The following is a 21,992-nucleotide window of genomic DNA, read 5'->3' on the forward strand; positions in this document are numbered from 1 at the left end:
TTATCGCACTTTTTCGGTTTTCGAAATTTTCGATATCGAAAAAGTGGGCGTGGTTGTAGTCCGATTTCGTTCATTTTAAATAGGGATCTGGGGTGAGCGCCCAGGAACCTACATACCAAATTTCATGAAGATACTCAAAATTTACTCAAGTTATCGTGTTTACGGACGGACGGACGGTCATGGCTAAATGAATTTCTTTTTTCGCCCAGATCATTTTGATATATAGAAGTCTATATCTATCTCGATTAGTTTATGCCGTTACGGATTACCGTTATGAGAACAAAGTTAATATACTCTGTGAGCTCTGCTCAGCTGAGTATAAAAATGGCAAAAAACCCCATTATCTGAACGATCGGTGTATGGGATATATATTATATATAGCTCCGATCGAAATGATTTTTACAGGAAATCTATGCTATATTAGAATATACGTCACCAAGTTTCACGTTTTTATATTGGAAACTAAGGGAGAAATGGGCAAAAATCTTTCTATCTGAACGATCGGTTGTATGGGACATAACGATATATAGATCCGATCAAAGTGATTTTTTCAGGATATCTTCTATGATATATTAGAATATATATCACCGAGTTTCACGTTTATACTTTCTAAATTGCGGTAGGAATTACCAAGATCGTCTTATCTGAAAGATCGGTTATATGGGAGATATATGTTATAGTGGTCCGATCCTACCGGATCCGACAAATGTCTAATATAACACAAAAAAACATCCTTGAGCCAAATTTCATTGAGATAACTAAAAATTTGAGGGACTAGTTTGCGTTAAAACAGACAGACGGCCGGACAGACAGACGGACGGACAGACAGACGGACATGGCTATATCAACTCAGTTCGTCGCCCTGATCAATTCGGTATACTTAATGGTAAGTCTATCTTCTATATTTCTCAGACCAAAGTTAATATACCATTTCATGTTCATGAAAGGTATAAAAATAAAACTTCTTCTTCGTATTCATTAATATTTTATAAATGAGACTAGAATATCCAACAGACTTCGTTCTGCCAAAAAATTGGTCAGCGTACATTTCAAAAGTAAGTCTCGCTTCCCCTCTTCACCCTCTATCCTATTCTCTTATATTTTATCTTCCTCATACTCCTGAACCCATTCCCAATCCAACAACCGCTCCCACTCTCACAAACACCTCCCAGTCCCCCTCCTATTTCCGCTTCCAACACCCAGTCCTACTTCCATTAACTCTCTCATTCTTATTTCCACTCCCGCTACTAAAAAAGTTGTGTGCCTTCTTGCCTCTCCTTCCTCCTCTCCATGCTAGATCCCTATCTCGCCACCAAATCTTCTCTCCTATCTCATATAGCCGCCGATTTTTCTCTCTTCTACTCCCACTTGATTCCTCCCCCTCAACCTCCCTCCTTTATTGCTTCATCTCCTTCCTTTACCTATGTTTCTCTCCTTCCCAGTTTTCCCTCGAACTTTCTCCATTTTTATCGGTGTTGTTGTTGCTGTTGTAGCGATAAGGACACTCCCCAAAGGTACTAGCCCGACCATCTCGGGAACTATTTGGTATGACCACATGAAACCTTCCAGGCCATACCGCCCTCCCACCCCCTAGATCCATCAGGAGTTCAGGGTTGCCAGAGCCTCCACTGTTGAAGAAACAGGATACGCCACGGGTAGGTGAGGTTGAAAATTGGGTTGTAGAAGGTATATATTGCGCTGGCAACCCCTTTAATCAATTTGGTATTCTAATCAAACGGAAAATAACTTTTGCCAACAAGTGCTATTTTGGATTGTAAAGTCCTCTCTCGACTAACAAAAATAGTACTCTACAAGCATTGTAAGGCCCGGAATCATGAGATATGTCGAGAGAAGGTGATATGGCTCATGGAGTGTGTGAGAAAAAAGTTCTCCGGAAGATTTATTGTGCTGTCCGTGATGCAGATGGCGAGTATTGAAGGAGGCAAATTGATGAGCTGCATGAGCTTTACGCAGATATGACGATGGTGCAGCGAATAAAAATGGAAAGGCTTCGCTGGCTACGTCATGTTATGCGAATGGACTACGACGCTCTGGTAGTCTTCACCGCAGTGGAAATAGGAGACTTCCACGGAGTTGAAAAAGGCACGTAGTGGATGCTCCCAATTGTCGTCAGTTAGCGCAAAATAGGGATAGCTAGCGTGCCTTGCTATAAAACGGCCAAAATCGCTTGGGCGGTTAAGTGCCAATTAATGAATGATTAAATGATGGCCTTCTGTCGGATATTTATCTGGTACGCTCCGGAAAATAGCAGCAATATGATACTAGCTCGACCATTTGGGTATGACCACATTGAACCTTCTAGGTCATCCAAACCCCTCCTGCCGTGAGGAATTTTGGTTTACCAGAGCTTCGCCTGCTAAATAAACAGGATTCCATAGGGTAGATGAAGTTTAAAATTGGGTTAGAGAAGCCATGAATTGCGCTGGCAACCCCTAGGCACTTTGCACTTATTTATAATTAGCTTGTATGTTTAATAATCCTGCAAAAAAGCGATAAATGCAGGAAAAATTCCGAATAGTCCTAAATGACCATGTAACTGAAGCCAGTTTTGTTCTTTTTATATGTGTTAAACTGATCTCTTTTAGTTTGGGTATGTCCTATGGAGAGACTAGTTGTACTCTTTTATGACTGAAACGGTACTGTCGTACATTCTCTTTATACCCCCGCATATACTGACCGGCAGGTCTTTTTTCCGTATACTGATACGATCGGACAGTCCTGAGTAATCTGAGTAATCACTACCTTACCCATTAGGGACTATTGGGGATCAGTTATAGCTCATTGTGGACGCAATATATCTATTCCGACGCACCCTTTTTTAGTCTCACGATTTGCTCATTTAAGCGCCCAGCTTATGAAGCGCCCGACCTTTATGAAATTGTTACAGAAGATTCATGCGCCCATTCCAAGCTATTTAAGAGATTGCCACACCCATTAGACATTTAAATGGAAATTTTTCACTAAACAGAGATTGGGAGGGATAGGAGGATTGAGATTGGGCGAAATTTAATGAATTAGGTGGAACTGAAGGTGGAACATTTTCGTGCTTGCCAGCCACATCATACGCATTATGGCGTTAAAACCATCAAAGCAATATTGGCCGCTGCATTGCAAGTAAAGCCACTCATTCCTGCTATGGGAGATCAAATGTTACTACAGCGTCTCATTTTCGGCGCCAAAATAACCAAATTGCTACCACAAAATGTTGTCAACAGTCATGCAACAACACGCGCCAACAGCATGACAACACCAATGTTGTACATGTCACAACAACAAACAATTTTCATATAAATCAAAGTAGTGCAACAAACGGCAGTACTTATTTTAAGAGCAAGAAAATTATATGAAAAATCGTATCAAATGTAAAATTTGGAATTAATTCCAGCAACAATGTCATGGGCTGAGTGTAGTTTGTAAAAAGTTCTACATAAATAAGTGCATATGGGTACACTAATGAAGAATCTAACAACAACTACTGCATCATACAATATGTCAACAAATCGTTGGCGCGCGGCTGTCAACGCTGACAAGCAGTCACAGAAAAAAACCGAAAAAATAAAGAGAAACTTGAACAGAAACTTAAATTAAAAGTAAAATTTTGTGTAGACTGAAAGAAATTACAAGCAAATAACACACAAATGCAGCACAGAACGGTTTGTTTAAGCATACTGTGAGGTAGGCGAACTGTTCTCGTGGTCAAAAATCAGTTTTGATGTAACAAATGCAAATGCACATCAATAAAGGTATAAGAAGCTTGCAATGCCAATTCATCCTACCAATAAATTTGTATTACGTTTTTCGCTAAGGTTAGGTTAAGTTGAGCTGGCCGGTCAATGAAGGTTTCACATAAGTGACATGTGTCCATAGTGTTAACAGAATTTGTTTGGTAACTAAACGGAAAATTCCCAATCAGGTGTCAGGACCTATGTTATAGAATAGCTTCGTCCTCTTGGAAAATACTAGAAGTTTTCGAGGACCTAGCTTAATTGCTGCCTCCAGATTTGGCAACGCTGCCGCCCCGAAAAAAAAGATGCAACCAAATAACAGTCTTTAAAACAAATTTATATGAATATTGTAAAACCTTAGCTATAAGATAAAATACTGTAATTTAATCCAACTTACTAATTAAGCTTCTGGCCGTAATAAATAAATAAATAATACATGATTCAAGGTTCGATTCGAGCTCAAGGCCAGAACAATAATTTTTTTCTAATGATAATTATTGTTATTTTTAAATTTTTCTAAATTTGAAAAATTGTATTTTGTTTTTGGAATAGTAAGTAGAAAATTTTTCAGACAACCAGCCATAGCTGCGCAGATAGATCCATTTCGAAGGGTGCTAAGCCTCCATCATCAGTACGCTTTAGGCATGCTGCGCTAACCATTTAGCTATACAGCGGTGGTGTGTTTGACTGGCAAATTTGCTACTTCTATTCCTTTTTACCAACTATATTTATTCAGTGTTGCGCCATCTGGTGCAAATCACTGATAATGCTGGATTTTTGTTTATTGTCAATTACTTTGTTTGACATTCCCAAGTGCTCATGGTTTATTAACAATTGTTTTTGTTTTTATAATAAATAATAGCTGGAGAGTGAACACGGAACGTGCTCAACCATTTCGTCCTGCAACTCGCACTTCCTAAATCTGATGTTACTGGCGAGGCCTAACTTATAAGCATGTGAAGAAGACAGTGTCCATTTAGTATGCCCATCGTGAGCCTTAAATCTTCTCTCTTCAGAGATATGAGCCACGTTGTGAGTCTAATGTCGTAGGATGCACATGGTCTTAGAAATTTTGCAGCCCCGCGCTTCTTTTTCACGCCTTTTTAGCTTGATGGGTCATTTGCAACCCCTTTCTCCTTTTTATTTCTCCCAAACGGACTGGGACGTGTACAGTCGATCTGGCGAGTCTTGTCAACTAATCGGCCTTTTCGTTACCTCCTATCACTTTATGACCGAGAAACCAGATGTATGATCGGCCTTGAGCCAAGTTTTTCTAATGCTTCTTTGCATTCCAGGACACTTCTTGATGAACTACTGTGTGATTATTGCCTTAATCGTCGCTTGCCTATCAATATATATACATACTAGAAGACCCGGCAGACGTTGTCGTGCCCTAAATTTGGCCAATCTGCATACATTTTAATAAGCTTTTTCCGTCTGACTCTGCCCTCCCCCCTCTTCACTTTTTCCTTATCCTTTTATTCACTCCTCCCTCCGTCTTTTTCGCTTCATCTATCTCCATCTTCGTCTCATTCTATCTCTTTCTCAATCTCCTTCTCTCTTTTCTCTTCACTCAATTTCTTCTCATTCTTCTGCATCCCTTATTGCCTATCCCAGAAGGTGGTATGTATTTTATTCCAGTCCCAGTCCCAGTCCTAGTCCTAATCCCAGTCCCAGTCCGTCTCTGGATAATATATTACTCTGTACTAAAGCACTCATCAACAGCTTTCATTTGATATCCATATTGTATAAACACTGTCTAGGCTTTCACTGGCACACGTTTTGGCCTATATCTCGAGACCCTAGTTACCCAGGGGTATGAAAATTAAGCTCTGCTAAAGCACTCATCCACAGCTGTCATTTGATATCCATATTCTATAAACACATTCTAGGGGTACCCGGGTCCACGTTTTGGCCTATATCTCGAGACCCTAGTTACCCAGGGGTATGAAAATTAAGCTCTGCTAAAGCACTCATCCACAGCTGTCATTTGATATCCATATTCTATAAACACATTCTAGGGGTACCCGGGTCCACGTTTTGGCCTATATCTCGAGACCCTAGTCACCCAGGGGTATGAAAATTACCCTCTAATAAAGCACTCATCAACAGCTTTCACTTGATATCCATATTCTATAAACACACTCTAGGGGTACCCGGGTCCACGTTTTGGCCTATATCTCGAGACCCGAGCCACCCAGGTGTATGAAAATTACCCTCTACTAAAGCACTCATCAACAGCTTTCATTTGATATCCATATTCTATAAACACACTCTAGGGGTACCCGGGTCCACGTTTTGGCCTATATCTAGAGACCCTAGTCACCCAGGGGTATGAAAATTACCCTCTACTAAAGCACTCATCAGCAGCTTTCATTTGATATCCATATTCTATAAACACCCTCTAGGGGTACCCGGGTCCACGTTTTGGCCTATATCTCGAGACCCTAGTCACCCAGGGGTATGAAAATTTCCCTCTACTAAAGCACTCATCAACAGCTTTCATTTCATATCCATATTCTGTAAACACACTCTAGGGGTACCCGGGTTCACGTTTTGGCCTATATCTCGAGACCCTAGTCACCCAGTCACCTATCCTATATTTCAAGTTAGATCAAACTACACACGGGGTGCAAAACAAATTCAAAATCGGTTCAGTAGTTTAGGAGTCCATTGGCCTCAATTGTGTGACACGTGTTTTTTATATATTAAGATATATTGACGCAACTGCAGCTAAGCATGCTTCCTCCAGAATGTCTGCTCCCTTTTTTACGGCTACAATTTCCGCCTAAAAGACGCTGCAGTAATCTGGCAGCCATATGGGATCTACTTATTTCTGGATGGATATAGAAAACACTAAATCCGACCGTTATTTTAGAGTTTCGGCACATTTTGTTTACTCTACGGAAAAGGTCTTTACATCTTTTTTTCTATTTTTCTTGCGAACAATCGCGATATAATTTCTTTTTTAAATTTTAGGATTTTATTTTCAATTATCTTCTTCTTTTTCAAACTTGAAAAAAAATTGTGCCATTTGACTAAATAGTTTTAATTTAAAACTTTTAAATTATTATATTTTGATAAATTATCTGAGAAGCTATGTAAAACTTCGTTTTGTTTTGTTGTTTTTCCCTTGCCGTGCAGATTTAAAGATGTTTGTCTTGTCATCAGGACCAATTCGCGGTCTGATACTGGGGACTTCCTCCGTCTCTTAAAAGCAGGTTTGGCGCTTTCAGCAGATCTTGGTATCGCTGTTTCTTGGGCTTCTATGTCTTGTCGTCGTGGTTAGTTTGCTTTACGGTCCCGACTCTTAGACGTTTTTCCTTGCCCTTCCGTCTCATTAAAGCCTTGTCTTGTCGTTTTCAGTATATCGCTGCCTCGCTGGTCTGCCTTGCAGATTAACAGGTGTTTGTCTTATAGTCGCAGCCAGTTTTCTTCAGCGTCCAGGTTCTGGAACGATATGGCGTAAATGAAAGCTCATACGTCCGCTCAGTCACATAGTCGTGTGCTATGGAGTTCGTCAAAACTCTCACACCGACGTTAAGTTGCCTCCACTGGTAGGACAGGTAGTTTTTTGGTAATTTTTTTAAATTAATTTTCTTAGTTAATTATTTGTTTAACTTTGTGGCAACCATTCGCCACTGTGCAGCACACATACACGTGTATACAACTTACCTCTTCGAGTCAATGCGTGCGCCGGCATAATTTGCATTTGCGTGAAGCCACGGCTTGTATTCGCATCCAACATTGTCATCACTTCGTCTGGACTGTAGGCTGAATTCTCGATTATAGTGTCGTCAATGGAGAGCACTTGATCCCCCACAGACAAGGCGCCACATCTGTAATGCAAAACAAGCAGTTCTTCTATTATTTTAAACGAAGTACAAAGTATGTCTATTTTTATTTTGCATTCTCTTTTTTAATTTGTGTTTTTTTTTTTTTGGAAAAACTAATCAATCACAATAAACACTTACCTGTCGGCTATACTCGCTGGCATTATGCTCGCTATATATACGCCTGCCGCACTGACCTCGTCAATTTTTGTGCTATCCACATGACTAGACGCCGGATAATTGCATAATACCAAACCCAATTTATCATTCATAGGTCTTTCGATTTCAATCAGTAGTGGACCCATTGAGAATTCAACATTCTGCACCACCGAAACATCATATTCGACTGTAAGATTGGTATAACCGGATACATGGCCACCACATTTGATGATCTGTTGGGCTTCTGCCAAAGTCTTGCCAATGAGTGACAACTACAAGAAAAGCAGTAAAATGAAAATAAAATGAGTGCTCCCTCGAACAACCAGGTGTAAGTTGTCACACAGCCAACACCCCCACTTCACTTCTTTTCAGCTCATACTCTTATACACTCCCACACACATTACTCACATTATCTACACGCAGCAGCCGATCGCCTGGTTTGATGCGCCCAGTTTTGTAGACTGGGCCGTGTGGTCGAACGTGCGTCACGATCAATGGATAGTCGCCGCCACCACGTAATGTTAAACCCAAGCAGCCGCTTTCACGTTCCACTGTGATCTGTGCCAATTTCGACGTGACGCATAAACTATTCTGAGACACTGTGACGAGATGAGATGTGATGTGAGATTAAAATGGATAACGCCGAGTGTTTATTGAATATATTTTCAGTGTATGTAATTCCCATCCAATCGGTTTATCAGATCACAAACAAATATTGCCACATTAATTGCCGCCGTTGGTGATATTTGTGTCGATTGATGGATCAACACGTTGAGTTGAGTTGCATCAGAGATTCAATTTATGTGAAGTGATAATGGATTTGCATGAACCGACGAGGCAAGTTGTTGATTTGTATTGAATCATGCAAATTTGAGGAATGTAAAAAGAAAAGCGAAAAAGAAATATATTTACAGTTGATATCAGCAAAAGCACTTTTAGACTAAAGAACACTTATTGAAAGATGTATGAAATTCTACTTAAAATCTCTCACGCTTAATTTCCAACATATTTCTGTAAGATAAAACTTAAGAGGGAAACCCATCTCTTCAATGGAAATTTTCATTTGGTAATAGAAAAAAACCTACACAACCATATAATATGTACATGAAATTTCACGCCTTAATTTTCACTGTTAAATCGATGCGGACCAGTGTCAGAGTAGTGCCGATTAAATTCCGGGGACGGGTTGATAGCAGAGTGGACTATTACCTTAGGAGAACGGCAGTGAATGCTCTCTTATGGGATGGCTGCCTACAAAGACTGTGCATACTCTCCTTAGAATACTGCCGCTCTCGCTGGGTACCAACTCTTGCAAAGTTTCATGCTAAGGGCAAGAACACTAATTGGAAGGTGGAGATGTACCAGCAGGTACTTCGTGGGCCGATTCGTATGTGGAAGGGATGTGCATCCTAACTTGCGGGAAGCTCCTGTGAGCGCACATCGATCTACAGTCGAAGCTAGAACTGAATCGAAGGTGCTATGTATTCAGGGTAGCGAGTCCTACTTGGCAACAAGGACTTCAGAGACATTGATAAATATGCTGATCCTCATTCAAATTTGCATGCTAAAAGGAAGTTGCTCTAAAGAAAGCCAGGGTAGTTCGATGCGTAGAAGATGTGAGAGGCATCATTTCGACGGTCTTGATTGTAAAAGTTAATCCGCTGATAGAGCACAGCGATTGCTTTTTATAGACATAATCCAGCCTACAGCCAAAGTCAGAGCAGAGCGGAAGGAGCAGGGGTGAGATAATAGAGAAAACACGTCTGTCAAAGTCGTCAGAACTAAAAAATCTAAAAAGTGATCCACGTGGGAGATGCGGAGGGCGAGGTATGGTTCGGTGGAAAAGATGTACGAGATTACCCTCGCCAACAAGTTGCCATGATAACAACAGCAGTTGTGGACAAATCCGAATTAGCCGAAAGAGGTGAACGAACGCAATGTAAAAACGGGTATATTCAAAGTTCTCTTCCCTTTGGAGATTCCCAATTGTCGCCCACATGGAACTGTAAGCAACCCGTTGGGGTTCTGTATCAAGGAGATCGAACGAAGCATTTTAACTGCAGCAATCGATGATGCCAGCAGACAACTGAGTGGGCGCAACGTGGCAAGGTCGTTTGAGGATATAGCCAAGGCCACAACTGCTGGGATAATGCAGATGCAGCTTCCGTCCAATAGTTGAGGTATGAAAATCGCTTACTAACGACTCTGCGGCCTAACGCTCGTCCCGGCGCACATGGCTCACGATAGGGCCGCACTCCCCCAGGAGGTGCAACAGCGAACGAAATCGCTAGCCGGCTAGGAGTTGTCTTTCATAGGCTGCGACGCCACCGCCACGACTGGCGCATGATCTCTGTATATGTAAAAGGTTCATCGCTAATACTTTCGTCTTCCCGAGTGCAGAGCAAATCAGAGAGTGGGAGGAAGCCCTCGATATCACAAAGTAACTGACTCGCAGGATTTTTCAGCATAGAAGTGGGAGTGTTAAACCTCTTCCATATGTACGCACGCAGATTTGAAAAAAAAACATAGCGCTCCCAATCCCACTGTTACTGCCACCGCCACTACCACTACCACCCTTTTACTCACTCCCACACCCCTCCCATTCCCACTCTTACGCCCACTTCTACTCTCCCTCCCCCTCCTACTCCCACACCCACTCCATACCCACTTCCACTCCTACTCCCACTTCCCTTCCCTTTCCCACCTTCACTCCCATTCCCGACGGATATCACTTTCACATTTACTCCCTGATATATAGTCTCTGTAGACATCCATGCTGCAACTAGTTGTAGAAATATACCCAATGCAGCTTTTTATAGGGGGGAGTGGCACCATTCACTTTTCCAAAGCTCTATATAGATTGAAATAAAGAGTTTATGTACCCAAACACTATTAGTTTGAGCCAAATAGACTCGGAAAAAATAAAATTCAGGTTTACTTGAGGCGCATCATAGCCTAGCAACGAACCGCTATGAAAATTTTATTTTATTTTCAAGATAACGGAGATGTAGATACTTCAAAACGGTAGCAAGTGAAAACCCAGCCAAATTCAAGCCTGCGCACCAACTAATTTGCAATATTCGATTATGTCATATGCTCTTTCGATCTTCTTTCGGCAGTTAAACATTTTTCAGTGGATAAAAAAGAGTTTTCAGATCATATGCCGCTTTGCATTCATCTCGAGGTTTTCGGTAAAGGAAAGTAATACTCCCGTAATCTTATGTCCCGCGAAGGTACCGTGGAAGCAGATGCATGCACAAAGGTATCCCAGTCTCATTAGCTCAATGCCCATGTGTGATTTTGCTAATACAGATGCTGAAAATGACGTTATGGTATATATTTTCACAAACAAAATAAAAACTGCAGTAGCAGATGTGGTTTGACAGCCAATGTTTTAAGGCGCGCAAAAACATGTTGAAACACTTAGATGAACTTAGGTCAAGTTGTACTGAAGAGACTCGAGGGTTATATATTGCACTACGTTCTAGTTATTTCAAGCTCGGCGCTAAGAAAAAGTTAGAATATAAATGTAAGGGAATTGACTTATTAAATACTGTCAGAAACTCGGGAGACTGGTGGAAGGTTGCTAACTCGTTAAAAAACCGTCCTCTCAGTGTGACTGGCAATTTGGCGTTAAGCGATTTTTACAACTATTTTAAGATTCTGCTGTCGGATACAAATGAAGTTCCTTGCATACACTGGACGTTGCCTTCGGCCATTTACCCTTTTTTCGATGCTCCTTTTGAGCCCCGTGAGCTGTAGCTGGTTCTAAAAGGTTTAAAAGACAACAACGCTCCCGGTCAAGATCTTATCTGTTATGAGTTTTACAAGTACGCACCAGAGTGTCTCTTAACTGAGCTTCTTGCTTTGTTCAAAATAATATTTTTAAAGAAGCAAATTCCTTAATCGTTTCGTAACTCTACCATAGTTGCCCTTTTCAAAAAAGGTGATCACGATCTTCCATCCAATTACGGGGGGCTATCACTGCTTGATTCAATATACACAATTTTCGCTGGTTTGCTTCTGAGCCGCATCAATGCTTGGCTTGATTGTAACGATATAATTTCTGAATTCCAGGCGGGTTTCCGTAAAGGCTATTCTACAATGGACAATTTGTTTAATTTAACTAGTATAGTTCAGTTGAACTTTGGTGCGAAGCAGAAAACTTTCGCCTTTTTTGTTGATTTTTATGTGCTTTTGACACAGTTCCACGGAATATTCTTATATATAAGTTAGCACAGCTCGGCCTCTCCAGGCACATTATAGAGGTTTTGCGCTCCATTTATGAGGAAACAGCCAATCAGGTATGGATGGATGGAGTGCTATCAGATCCGTTTACTGTTAATCACGGTGTACGGCAAGGTTGTTTGCTGAGTCCAACGATTTAAGTGGCAGTCTCTCCGGCGGTGCAAAGGTTGCTGACACAACAGTAAAAGTACTTATGTACGCCGACGACATCGCTCTTTTAGCTGACTCTGCCACTGTCTTACAGAAAATGATAAATGAGCTTTACGTGTATAGTACGCAGTGGGGTTTGAGAGTTAACCTGACCAAATCTAAAATGTTAGTGTTCAGGAAATATAGCAGGTGTCCTTCTTTTCGTTGGACTTATGGTAGCGATTTTATAGAGATTGTAAATGACTACAAGTATCTGGGAGTTCTCTTGAATTACACCTCGAGGCAAAACTAACTGAAGTTAAAACAGCGATTAATGCTACCTGGTCAAAATACATAAATAACCCTCCCATTTTTATCTCAAATAAGATGAAAATTTTCGAGGCAGCATGTAGGTCCATTAAGTTTTATGGTGCACAATTCTGGGGTGTTGATAAGTTTGAATGCGTAGAGAAACTTCTTCGCTTCTTTTTAAAAAAGTTAATTTTTTTACCAGCTAATACCCCAAACTATAAGTTACACCTTGAATCAGGTTTATCGTCGTTATTCAGTCACACCTTACGCATTCACATGCTTTATATTGCGCGCTGTTTAAGTTTGCCAGCAAATAGACTGCCCCGAGTTGTAGCAGAGGAGACAAGGGTCGTACTGGGTCAAAAAGTGGAGAAACGTTTATGAAAGTGTCGACATGGTGCCTCTGTCTGACTTTTCTTCCGCATCGCTTAATATGAGCATACCAATTTTACTAGAGAAATTGATTCAAAAAGAGTTTGCAGACTATGCTGATGGTTCTTTTCAGTCGTCACATGATCTTTACTCCGACTTGCTCCCTATGTACTCTACCTATTTTAACGATGAGTATTCTGCATACGCCATAAATCTGTAGAAGGTCCTAAATATCCTTAAGGTTATAACTATAATTCAGTCTTTGTTTATATAAGAAATTGCCTTAAGTATAGAGAACTTATTGTTAGCGAATTTTCATAAATGAGTTATTTAGTTATAAGTGATATTAAGACACACGACATTTATTGTTATTGTCTGGAATCTTTATTTATTTATTTTTATATATTTATAGTTTAATTCATTTTGCTTTACTTTTGTAATTACTAGTTGAGAGAAAATAAATAAATCACTACAACTACTACTACTATTCGATTAAGGCTACTCTAAAAAAAACTTTTGTCATAAATGTACCGCGCAGAGGTAACAAAAAGTTATCGCAATCAGTGAGATCTATCTTTAGCTTATTCACCTAAAAGGTTTCTTTGCTCCTGATAAATGTAAAATCACACACTGTCCCGCATTGGCTTGTAAAAATTATAATAGTTTTATTTCACGACGCTCAGAGAAACAACTCTCTCGTTTCAGCAATTTACAGTGCACTCCAAACTGTTTGCTAGCAACATTGTTGCAACAACTTATGTGCTATCAACATAATGCAACTCACACATGTTTCGATACATTTACCTCCATAAATACACAACAAACTTGCAAACAAAGAAGCAAACAAACTAAATAAGCAAATGAATTTTATGAAAGTTGGCATACTCACTATACTCAGGCAGAGAATATTCAATTTCCACAACAGCTGGAACACTGCGGACATCGCAAACATCCACACCAGATGAACCAATGCCATTATTCCCTGTTGTTGTTGCTGCAGAGCCATCACAAACACCGCACAACATGCTCATGACGTGCTGATTACTCAACCCAATTGTTGAAATGCCATCAATTTGATGAATGCGATCGCCCGGCGCTAGAAAATCCGCAGCATTACCCATTGGGCTAAGAGCCCCAATAACAGGTGGATACGAAAGGTCGTTGCGTTCTGTGTTGTTATTCATTATTAAAGGGAAGAAGATTTATGTATGTCGTAGCGAAGTTTGTTTATGCAATGAAAAGAAATAAAAAAAGAGAAAGAAAACAAACGAAAAGAAATAATATGTAAGTATGTACATATGAAAGTAAATAAGCAAATAAATAAAATTGCTAATTGAAAGCAGAAGCCGTAAAGAGGAAATGCTCAAAGTTGTGGTAGAATCATTAGAAACGCACTGAGTGATGTCGAATGAACAATTTTGGGTTGTTTTAATTGTACTTGAGGAGTGAGTGCAGTGTCTATATGTATGTGCTTATGGGCAGGCACAAACAGTGACTTCAATATTTGTGCGTGCAATACATTTCCCTAACTAGTTAAGTACGTAAATTTGTCATAAATTAGGCAGTTTATGTTATTGCTATAGCAATAAGGACACCCCCCCCCCCCCCCCCCCCCCCCCCCCCCCCCAAGGTTTTGGGGAGCGCTATCGATGTTGATTCTCCCTTGCCGGATCCCGTACGTTCCGATAACAAGCAGATTTAAGGTACTACACAGATCACCTCGGGAACGATTTAATATGACCACGAAAAAAGACCGAAAAGGCTCTTGATTAGTTCCGCAGCTATCCCAAAAACAAAATGGTTCCGAAATTTTTCCAAAATTGTTGCTTTTTATCACAAAATTAATTTCGAAAACAAGTACTAATTCTGTAATTATACCCATAACAGCCCCGAAATGAAATCGAAATAGTACTAAATGTAAACCGAAAACTATCGGGAACGGGTCAGAGATGTAAAAAAAGGATATGCTACATGGGGATGTTCATTTTCCCTTGCGTCGTATTGAGGAACGACCGGCGTCAGTAGCTAATCGTAATGAATTCACACAAATACTATGCTTGTACTATTTATAACTTTTTAAGTACTAATTCTTAGTCTGAAAGGTTTGTAAACCATTGACTAAAATAAAAATAAAATAAAACAAAATAAAAATAAATAGAAAAAACTCTATACAGGGGTCCTAGGTGCCATGCCTATTTGTTGTCGACCCTAGCTAAACGGAGTTCGTTTTATTTACGAAGATGTACAAGTTTTCTGAATTTAAGCCACTCTCAATTTTAAAATATCACTAGTACTGTCTGCAAGATCTAAAAAAAACTTACGAATATTCTTGACAGCAACCTGTCATGGGGGCTTTGTCAAGGAGGCAGGGCTGGGAAAACTTCGGTTGCCTCGTGCAGATGTAGTTGGGAAGTAGACACACACACACGCGTGAGGTTCAGCCAAAAGTGATGCATTGGTTGTATAATATTTTGCTCAAGCCGATTCTCATATATGGCATTGTGGGCTGATGGAGAGCGCTATACACTTATTGCACGGTAGAAAGGTTAGAAGCGGTGCAACAATTACCACTGTTTGGAATAACACATCTACGCGAATAGCAAACGCAATGCTGAATTTGTAGGAAAATTGTGGGTAAAAGGGCTGCAACCCTAGCGGCAATAAGGCTAAGAGACGCAGAATATAAGGTAGTGAATCACAGATAGATGCAATGCTGGTGGGATGGTTAGGATGAATCGAGTTTTCCTCCAAGTGCTCGGTGTGAGCTGGCAATTTAGAATGCTCGATCACTATACCGTATTTTTGGCGCGGATGCTATAGATAGGATGCTATTCAAAACGCTTATCTCTGTCATCAGTAGGTGTAGGGATTGCCTGACTACTTTTTGGTAAGAATGGTTGTAGTGGCATTTATTTTTTAACTGCCAACTTACACGGTGGTCATTTAGCCCAAGAAAGCTCTTAAGCACAAAACGTGGCTCTTTGTATAGAATTCGGAATTGCTCTCTGCTTCTGCACAGGTAGTCCTCTAGTTAGCTAAGCGCTAAGCTGACACTACATCTGGCCGGGTTTCGAGGAATTTCCATTCACTCCTTGACCCTAAGCGCTCCTGGGCTGTGAGTGCCGATAGGGTGCACCTAGATATTCTGATCAGCCCAGCTACATATATACGCTGTGCTAAGGATCATCCAGTCACTTTATGCGAATTCAAGGCATAAATATCTCAGCCGCGCCGTAAAGACTGTAGGGAGGAAATATCCAAAATCGATGCCTGCCTTTTCTAACTTTTCTTTTAACTTTTGCGTTGCCAAGCAACGATTTGCTAAAGTATTGAAGGCAATGTCTCAAAAATGTGTCTATGTGAGCTGTACTTTATTTGGGCAGCATCCACCGAACCCACCTTAGTTATAATTTAAAAAATATCACCATAGGAATAACTATTTGAGTCACTGTTGTTTTTTGTAACTGCAATAGATATTGGCCTGCAATATTTGTCTGTTTATTTACTTAATAAACGAGGGTTATAAATGTGTGTTTTTATTAGGTGAGTTCGTATGCACAAGCCCATACCCAGTAGAAAAAAGAAAGACCAATAGGCATTTACAGAAGCTGGTCTTAGGAGCTAGAGGGCCTTACCATCGCAATTCTTTCCTTAACTATTTTTTAATGAAATGAGCCACCTTGTTAGGACTTGCCTTTTTGCTGCGAATGCAGAACTCATTTGCCATGGAAAAGGCGTGGCCTTGCAAATTTGGTCCTTTTCATACAAAAACGCAGTTGACGAAATAGTCCATATAGTAAGGCCCTCTAGACAAATGAGAACATATCCTGAAAGAGCTTCTTACTACATACTTTGTCCATTGGGTTTGCATTAATGTGTGTAATTTTTAAGTGCAAAAACACACCAAGAGGTCTTGCTGTAGAAAAAATGCCAATAAAATGCTTTACAGTTTTTGTTGTTTGCCACTTAAGCCGTTTTCTTTTAATGAATGCAATGAACTGTTCAAACGCATGAATGTTTGTTTTACCTTTGCACAATTAAATTTGTTAATATTGTGTGTTTATTCACTTCATTACATTATGAAGCACATAGCTACACTAGCGAGCACGAAAATAGCAGTGGCAATTTTTATCAAATTTCGTCAGTTAAATTCTTCTTTTTACTATTTTCGATAATTTAAGAAAAACCCTTCTTTGATTTTTTAACTGAAATTATGCAACCAATCTCAAAAACGTTTTCGAAAATTCGATACATTTTTTTTTTTAACCTTTTGGGCATGTAGTTTTGTAGCCTAATCAGTTTTAGTATAAAAGAGTACAAGTTGCAGGTCTCTCAAAATGCTATTGATTTTCGAAGCGGGTTTCAGATTTCCTTCCATATAAAAAATAAAATTATGCGCACTTTGTATAGAAGAAAATTTGAAACACTCTTTGGAAAAAAAATTCTCAGAAATCAATATGAATTTTGGGAGACTTATAAATTGCACTTGCTAAAACTGCCACAAAACTACCTAATCGAATAACAAATCTTCGTAAAATTTTCTCAAATTTTTTTAAATCAATTTTAAATTTGATTCGCAAAATTTCAGTAACAAACTGTATAGATGTTACTCGAATAAATTCAGAAAGTTCTAAATAAAAAGTTCCAAATCTTCGTAAAATTTTCTCGTATTTTCGATTTTTTTTTAAACATTTTCAAATCTGATTTGCATTATTTCAGTTAAAAACTTCATAGATGCTTCTTCTCAAATTATCAAAAAATAGTGAAGAATTTGATTAACGAAATTTGATAAAAACTGCCACTGCTATTTTCGTGTTCGCTGCTGTATGTATCTAAATTTTAATGTATAGGTATATAGATCTGTATATACAATTATACATACATACGTATAAATTGTATCGCCTAAATTGGTGTAGAATATGTAAGGCACCTCTGCTTTCGCGGCTGTGAAGTATGCGCGTGGTGGCCAAATAAATTATCATTTCCTCCTGCCAGCAAATGAAGTCATTCATGCGGCCAGAATGAAGCAGCGAAATGGCCGAGTGCCAAAATATGGTAGTCGAAAAATAATATTTTTACATACATATGTACGTATGCGTTATGAAAAAAAAAATATTAAAAATTATTTTTCACGTCTATGAACATAGGCATATATACATATATACTAGAGATGCTGCGGAAGAGAGTTTACCGGAACCGGAAACGAATTTTTAAAATTTGGCTTTATGTGAATCAGAATTGAAACAGCAATCGACGAGGCTGGCTGTTCATGTGCTATGCGTCGCCAGTGGGTGCCTGATCTTAAGAACGCACAATTGGAAAGGTTGCAGGCCTGGCAAAATACTGCACTCAGAACTGCCACCGGATGTCTTTTTAAGACCGCTGAGCACCATTGGCATACTGAGGCAAAATAGCTCAACATAAAAGGGCATAACGACATGCTGAAAAGACAGGTTTTTGCTAAATTTTTACAAACTTAAACACCCCAGCAAACAGCTGCTCCGCAATTTAGTCCTCCTCAATGAGGAATAACGAAATATCTCTGTAAGCACTATGATGAGATCAGGCACCTACCTAGGTTGCCCTTCTAATTTTTTTCTTTTTGTTGATTTCTTCCGAGGGTTTTCTTCAGAAAATCTTAAAATATAAAAAACACGTGTCACTATGTTTGAGGCCAATGGACTCCTAAACTACTGAACCGATTTTGAATTTGTTTTGCACCCCGTGTGTAGTTTGATCTAACTTGAAATATAGGATAGGTAACTGGGTGACTAGGGTCTCGAGATATAGGCCAAAACGTGGACCCGGGTACCCCTAGAATGTGTTTATAGAATGTGATTATCAATTGAAAGCTTTTGATGGGTGCTTTATGAGAGGGTAATTTCCATACCCCTGGGTGACAAGGGTCTCGAGCTATAGGCCAAAACGTGGACCCGGGTACCCCTAGAATGTGTTTATAGAATACTGATATCAAATCAAAGCTGTTGATGAGTGCTTTAGTAGAGGGTAATTTTCATACCCCTGGGTGACTAGTAGAGATATACGCCGCCGATAAACGCCGCCACCGATTTTGGTCGTTTTTCGCACGCCGCCGCCGAATGTCAAAAATGCATATTTTTAGTTTTTTTTTTTTCCAAAAATTAATAATGAACAATGAATTCAAATAAAACGACCCTCAAGTTTTTGAAAAAAGCAAATTAGTCAAAAAAGGTGCCGATTTAAAAAAAAAAATTAAATTGCGATTGGTTGAAAGAATAAGCGAAATTAGTTATGCAAAATTATTTATCCTTAATCCTGATTCTTACCTCATACTTAAGTTGAGGATATATGTACGTATGAGAAGGTTTTGAAAAATCACTTTCTTTGCTTAACTATAAAATAGCGTCTGAAATCTTAATTTTGATTTTCACACTTCATCATTCAACACCCAAATATCCCGCTTTGACATTTCCTAAAGTTGGCGGCCCTATCTAAAAATCGTCCCTTGGAGTGAATCCCATTGGATATAGTCTATCAAACATGTTTAAATACGACCTACACGTGACGGCTCCAGTTACAAATGTGAATACGTAGGCACATTTTTTAACCAGGTTGGGTTTTGTCCTTCGCAAGAACACTCAAAGTGGTGAAGCAAAAGCTTTCCCAAGACAGTGGAACTAATGACCGTGTGTGATACAACCCTAACGTAGTGGACAGTCGAACTTGTCTGAAAACGGAAGCTACGCGCTTATCCATAAAGAGCTCTTATATCATAAGGCCGGAAAACCACAGTTAACATCTTTCAACTTAAAATCGGTCGACTTTCATTCTAAAATATCGGTTTTGGTTTAACGAAGACTATTGAAAACAATGTTGTGAAGACAAACGTCTGCAACCTTTGGTCCACATTTTAAAAATTTTATCAATGGTCCTTGTAAAATTTTAATTATATAGATGCGCCGAGGATTATACGATTTTCACCCATTCCGTAATGACATCCACTTATACTGCTTATCATTTCGAGGGCGGCATCCTAGGCCGAATAGTCACTCCCTAACGTTTCAAGGTACTTCTCTGGTATAGCTCGGAAGCATAGCTCGACAAAAGCATCCGTTGGAAAGTCTTCGGAGCTACGCCTAAAGCTTCTAGGAAAGTGACGTCGACGAAGGTATGAGTTCGAAGTAGCAGTCCTATAGCTTCTGTGCTGGCATATGGTGTGAGGGTCAGAAGGCGTGGTAGCGACTGGTCGTCGGGATTGCTACTGTTCGCACATCGGGAATTGTAGCTCTTAAAAACAGCCGAAAAAACTGGAGGCGCCCTGTGCGACGAGAGTCATGAGTATTTATAGATCATTAATAGCAACTGTAAGTCGCCTTTGTGCGTGACCGCCAAGGAGCCACAAATGATTTAAAGAAATTGTGTTCGCGATGATTAATAGGTTTTAACGCTAGGTGAAACTACGCTTTACACGAGATATGCAGACAAAAGTGTGACTATTTTATGTATCTCTGTTTCTTTTCAGCAGACGCAGCAGTACCAATTCCAAAGACCGGTGTTAGGTTCGAAGCCCCTCTGGAGTAAGTGAACGAGGGACAATCCCTCCGCAAGGAGCTACTCCTGAAAATTTTTGAACGGTCTGCGAGATCTTGAGGCAAAAACCCCGGATCTTTCCGAAATGGCCAACACGTTGTTTTCCTTAAATACATAGAAACAAAACCTTTCCTAAATATTATATTTTTAAATAGAAAAATCAGGCTTTTTAAAGTAAGAACACCGGCGTACGCCGGCGCGCCGCTCACGCCGCCGCCGCCGATAAAGTGGTCGGCGTAAACCTCTAGTGACTAGGGTCTCGAGATATAGGCCAAAACGTGGACCCGGGTACTCCTAGAATGTGTTTATAGAATATGGATATCAAATGAAAGCTGTGGATGAGTGCTTTAGTACAGAGTAATATATTATCCAGAGACGGACTGGGACTGGGATTAGGACTGGGACTGTGACTGAGACTCCGAGTGGGACTGGGACTGGGACTGGAATAAAATACATACCACCCTCTGGGACAGGCAATAGGGGATGCAGAAGAATGAGAAGAAATTGACAGAAGAGAAAAGAGAGAAAGAGAAGGAGATTGAGAAAGAGATAGAATGAGACGAAGATGGAGATAGATGAAGCGAAAAAGACGGAGGGAGGAGTGAGTAAAAGGATTAGGAAAAAGTGAAGAGGGAGGGAGGGCAGAGTCAGACGGAAAAGCTTATTAAAATGTATGCAGATAGGCCAAATTTAGGGCAGGACGTCTGCCGGGTCTTCTAGTAATTGTATAAAAACGTTAAGCTTAATTAGTCAATGTTCATCATACGCCCTGCCATACCAAAAAAAAACTCCGAACCTTGCGATTACAGACAAGTTGGTTACCAAATCAGGTTACTTATAGCGCGCGTTGCCTAGAATGAAAAGCGTCTGTTCTGCATCCTAACATAACAGCAAAAAGTAAAATTGTTCGCTCCCTCTCAAAACGTAACAAAATTTTGAGGATTTCTCTTTTTCAGATTTTTTTATTTTTGAATTTAGTAACACAAATTTGAGCCAAACATTACCGTGACAATGTTACCCAAAATTTGTATGAGCTGGTTGGCTGCCAGCTCATGCTGATTGAATTGCATATTCCCGCATATCATTAACTTTTGCCAAACAATAAACATTCTTAAATATAATAACTTGTACCCACCAGTCAAATCAACTAGGTGCAAACTACTTCATAACTAGTATGTTCAATTTCAAATACCGATTTCCTGTTTCTTTTGGGAAAATCTCTTTAATTTGTATAAGTGGACAGCCCCAGCCTTGCTTATTCACTACCCTTCAAAAATATTGTCAGCAGGAACTCAGATAATTATGAACGCTTTGAAATCATCTGCTGTGGCTAGCATTTTCTTGTAGTTAATGACGGTGGCTATGCTTATGGATTTAGTGCAATGGCTTTGGTTCCCCTTCCCCCCCCATTTCATAATTTTTCGCACAAGAACCCGCAGGCTATTTGCTTCCCTCGTACTTCCGCTTGGACGATCCTAATGAGCTTGTGAGAATTAAAGAAGTGTAGATTTAAGTTGCCAGAGAAAGCTATGCCTGCTCCGACAATGCAGTTCACCGATCCCATCAGTTAGACTTATTACAGACATCTCACCTACTCTGTTACATCTCCCACTCATCAATGCGG

At 39.9% G+C, this 21,992-nt stretch overlaps 1 protein-coding gene across 5 annotated transcripts in view; it reads right to left on the bottom strand.

Moving 5' to 3' along the window:
- Positions 1–21,992, bottom strand: part of Grip (Glutamate receptor interacting protein) — a 120,733-nt gene that overhangs the window by 16,123 nt on the left and 82,618 nt on the right. For 4 of the 5 annotated variants that reach the window (XM_067785374.1, XM_067785373.1, XM_067785370.1 and 1 more), the window contains exons 4-7: positions 13,689–13,967; positions 8,147–8,337; positions 7,721–8,010; positions 7,422–7,585 (exon numbers count right to left, since the gene is read on the bottom strand). In XM_067785374.1, the coding sequence (XP_067641475.1) occupies positions 7,422–7,585; positions 7,721–8,010; positions 8,147–8,337; positions 13,689–13,967 (924 nt within the window). The remainder of the gene's footprint in view (positions 1–7,421; positions 7,586–7,720; positions 8,011–8,146; positions 8,338–13,688; positions 13,968–21,992) is intronic. The other variant, XM_067785375.1, reaches the window with a different exon arrangement.

Source organism: Eurosta solidaginis, chromosome 4 (genome assembly GCF_040869045.1).
Source record: "Eurosta solidaginis isolate ZX-2024a chromosome 4, ASM4086904v1, whole genome shotgun sequence".
Classification (NCBI taxonomy): domain Eukaryota; kingdom Metazoa; phylum Arthropoda; class Insecta; order Diptera; family Tephritidae; genus Eurosta; species Eurosta solidaginis.